Source organism: Myotis davidii, unplaced genomic scaffold, assembly GCF_000327345.1.
Source record: "Myotis davidii unplaced genomic scaffold, ASM32734v1 scaffold2674, whole genome shotgun sequence".
Taxonomy (NCBI): domain Eukaryota; kingdom Metazoa; phylum Chordata; class Mammalia; order Chiroptera; family Vespertilionidae; genus Myotis; species Myotis davidii.
Genome location: NW_006285308.1, coordinates 27,505 through 31,814, shown reverse-complemented (window position 1 = coordinate 31,814; position 4,310 = coordinate 27,505). Strand labels below are relative to the sequence as shown.

Genomic DNA, 4,310 nt, shown 5'->3' with positions numbered 1-4,310 from the left:
CCAGATGGTAATTTAGGTAATAATAGTTGAAGCATCCTCACCTTAGTTCCCTTAATTCCTTAGATACTTATGTAGATCCTTGTTGATTATTGTTAATCAGATATCCTGGAAATCTATTGATGAGCTAATCAGATACTTTGTCTATTCCTGGAAATTGTCTGCTGATCTGTGTGTCATTGAACCTCCTTACCCTAAGGGATACTCCAGATCAATAAAAGATTGGAGAGGCCTGAGCATAGGTGGAAGTCCTTCGGGACTTGGCCGCCTGGTCCCCCAATATTGCAAAATTATCTCATGTCTTTTTCTCTCATTTGTTGTGCGGCTCCTCTTTCAGATACCGAACCCTACTCCATGCAGAACGTGGAGGGAGTCTTACTCGACACACACTCACCCTAATCCTGCAGTGGTCATTTTTCCATACTTTGAATGAGAAATTTTGCCGTGCACTTGGGGAATATAAATTGAGGACTGACCATCTTCTAGCCAGAGTGTAGTGTGCTGAGAGCCAATACTTTTTACAGTTCAGTGATAGAGAAATTAAGGCCACACACTGTACCTTAAGCCTTAATGACACAAAGGCATCATAGTTAACAGCAGTTTACATCTGTGTAATGAGGACTTCACTGTTCCAGCTAATGGGGTGGAATATCTCCAAATAGTTATAAATTTTATTCTTTACTTCATGTGGGTTTTCAAAGTAAAATGCCCTTACCCAAGGAACCTAATGAATAGAGAGAATTAAACTCAGTTTCGTCCAACATATTTTGCTGAATAAATTATTCCATGAGATTTCTATTGCTGCTATAAAATATTCCTGCAGTCGTTGTTGAAAGTTTATATATACGGGTCTAGGTGCCAGAAGCCTGAAATGAGTCTCATATCAAGATGTGCACAGCACAGCGTTCCTTCTAGACTAGAGGCTCAGGGGAGAATCTGTTTTCTTCCCAATTCCAGTTTGCATTGCTGACCACCTGCATTCCATGGCTCAGGGCCCTTTCTCCTTCATCAAAACCAATAGTGTACATTTTCATCTTGCCTCTCCTTTTGCATCTAGGGGACCATTGTGTTTACCTTAGTTCTACCTGGATGATCCGAGCTCATCTTCTATTTTAAAGTCAGTCAATTATTGTCCTAGCTGGTTAGGCTCAGTGGATAGAGGATAGGCCTACAGGGTGAAGGGTTCCCGTTCAATTCCAGTCAAGAGTACATGCCTGGCATGGGCTGGAGAGTGGGAGTGCAGGGGAGAGATCAATGGTGAGAAAGGAGACATATGTAGTACTTTAAACAATACAGAATTAAAGAAAAAGAAAAAAAAGAGCCCATGTCTGGGTTGCCAGTGGAATCTCAAGTGGGGGCATGCAGGAGGCAGCTGATCAGTGATTCTCTCTCAGCATTGACATTTCTATCTCTCTCTCCCTCTCCCTTCCTCTCTAAAACCAATAAAAATATATATTTTAAAAATAAAATAAATAAAGTCAGCTAATTAACAACCCTGTTCCATCTGCTACCCTAACTTTCCCTTGCTATAAAAAAATAACATATTTAAAACTATTGGGGATTAGGATGTGGACATCTTTTAGTGGTTCTTATTCTACCTGCTACAAACCATTTTTCAGTATTATTTTGTGTCACTCAAGGGCCCTTATACAAAGGAAACAAATATTTAATCATAACCTCTAGAATGAGTAACTATTCCTTTAAAACTCCATGCAAAGACAATACTTGGGTGATAAGACCTAAAACTACCTGCAGCTACCTCTAACACAGAACCACAGCCTTTCTACTCAGAGAGTGGTCCTCAGGCCAGGACATGCAGCATCACACCAACAGGGAGCCTGTCGGAAATGCAGATTCTCTGAGGCCTCCAGACCTGCTGCATCAAATTCTGCATTTGAGCCAGAATCCTGGGGACTTCATGGGAACAATGAAATTGGAGAAGTGCTGATCTAAACTAGGTGTTCTCACTTTTTACCATTGACTAATATTTATATATTTCTATTATTTGCTTCTATATTCTTTCCTCCAGATTGAATTGTAGGGACTTTGTTCTTCAGCACCCTCTACGTACAGCCCAGACAGTACTGAAACCATGGTCAGCACTCAATTCATATTCCTGAAATGCATGAAAAATTTCCCATTAAAACTGTAGTATACCTGACATCTTAGGGAAAAAGCAGTTTGGGACAAAAATAGCTATTCTGAAATGACACAGGAAAGTCCTAGATGGAACCAAATCCAGACCAAAATGTTGAAACTTATTTCTTGACTGCAGGAGACACACTGTAGCATTAGAGCCATGTGAGCAATACTAGATTGTATGGAAAGCCCTCATGCTCTTTTCTTCTTTCTTGGAAGTCACCCCCACCTCATGGAACCAGGGAATCTTACAGGAGCGTCAGAATTCATTCTCCTGGGTTTTTCAGAGGAACCAGAACTGCAGCCCCTCATATTTGGGCTTTTGGTATCCTGGATCACAAGTGCCCTGCATTCCTTATTAGAAAGCTTAATGGTGTTGCGACTAACTTTCTGTACAGACTTGGAAATCCCCCACTTTTTCTGTGAACTCAATCAGATGGTCCAACTCGCCTGTTCTGACACCTTTCTTAATACCATGGTGATATATTTTGTAGCTGTGCTCCTGGGCGGTGGTCCCCTAGCTGGGATACTTTACTCATATTCTAAAATAGTGTCCTCCATACGTGCAATCCCATCGGCTCAGGGGAAGTATAAGGCATTTTCTAACTGTGCGTCTCACCTCTCAGTTGTCTCCTTATTTTATTGTACCAGCCTAGGAGTGTACCTCAGCTCTGCTGCTACCCATAGCTCACACTCAAGTGCAGCAGCCTCAGTGATGTACAGCGTGGTCACACCCATGCTGAACCCCTTCATCTACAGTCTCAGGAACAAAGACATAAAAGGGGCCCTGAAACGATTCTTTGGGATGGCAGCCATAAAAAAACAGCTGTGCTGAGTCTGAAAAACTGCACTTGATTTCATGGCTTCAAGAGTGAAAACCAGGTATTAAGATCCTTTAATCAGATAGTGTTTGTACAACTTGCTTCTTTTATTTATTTCCTGGAATTTCCATTTATTTGAGTTCAACTTCTCTACACAATTTAAGTAACCATTCCATTGCACTTTCTGCTACATCTATTATACAGACAGTTATTCCCTCTCTCCTTTGTTCTAACCTAACAGCTGTTTCCAACCTTGATCAGAATGCAAATTCTAGTTTGTTTCATGGACAACATGGATTTCTGAAGATTAATTTATTCTCAAATAATATACATCATTGTAAGGAAATTGTTCTTATTTTATAGATAGAATAGTCATAAGTTGTATTATTCCCGTTGGAAAAAAATTGCTTGGTTACTCACACTATTTATAAAATTTCATTCCAGGAAACGCTGAAATGTCAATTTTAAGTTCTATGTGTCTCATTCTTTTTTTAAATATATTTTTATTAAAATATATTTTATTAAAATATATTTTTATTTCAGAGAGTAAGGGAGAGGGAGAGAAAGAAACATTAATGATGATTGAGAATCATTGATCAGCTGCCTCCTGCATGGCCCCTACTGAGGATTGAGCCCACAACCCAGGTATGTGCCCTGGACAAGAACTGAACCCGGGACACTTCAGTCCACAGGACTATGCTATATCCATTGAGCCAAACCCGCCAGGCTGTTTCTCATTCTTTATACATCAGTACTTTAACTGCTCTTCCTAATAATGTTGACTTTATCCTTGTTCCTCATAAATCTCAGCCTGTTGATGGTAATGCTATAGGCTGAAAATGCCTGGGCACTGGCCTTGGGCCTTCCTACTGGTTCCTCAGACCACAGTCAATGTTGTGGCTGGACGGGCTCTTGTGGTCCTTATTAAAATTGCAACAATCATGAGGCATCTATGAAATCACAAGGTTTATTACTCACAGGTTCTGGAGGATACCCAGCCTTCTAAGGGCCACATCAGAAGGTCTCAGAACAGGGGAAGGGAGAAAGAGAGGGAGAGAGAGAGCTCCTGCATTGAGCATCTGCCCCCTGGTGGTCAGTGCACATCATAGCGACCAGTCATTCCGCCATTCGGCCTATTTGCATATTAACCTTTTATCATATAGGATTATTGTATTATTTTCCACACAACTGTAAGCCTACTTTTGTAATACTCTCTTCAAATAGAAAAAACATTCTGTTAGAACTATGTCAGAAGCTTTTCAAATAGCGATGTGCACGTTGCAATAATACACATAAACACTGAAATCTGATAGGATCATATTTCAGTGAAACAAAAGCTCTATAATGAAAACA

General features: G+C 40.4%; 1 protein-coding gene across 1 annotated transcript; it reads left to right on the top strand.

Annotated features, from left to right (window-relative positions):
* Positions 1–2,368: 2,368 nt before the first annotated feature.
* Positions 2,369–2,971, top strand: LOC102751670 (olfactory receptor 7A17-like). The gene has a single exon (XM_006756054.1). It carries the CDS (start codon positions 2,369–2,371, stop codon positions 2,969–2,971), a length of 603 nt encoding a protein of 200 aa, XP_006756117.1.
* The last annotated feature ends 1,339 nt before the right edge of the window (positions 2,972–4,310 follow it).

Coding starts and splice junctions, on each gene's coding strand:
- LOC102751670 (XM_006756054.1), top strand. CDS start 2,369: ATGGAACCAGGGAATCTTACAGGAGCGTCAGAATTCATTCTCCTGGGT.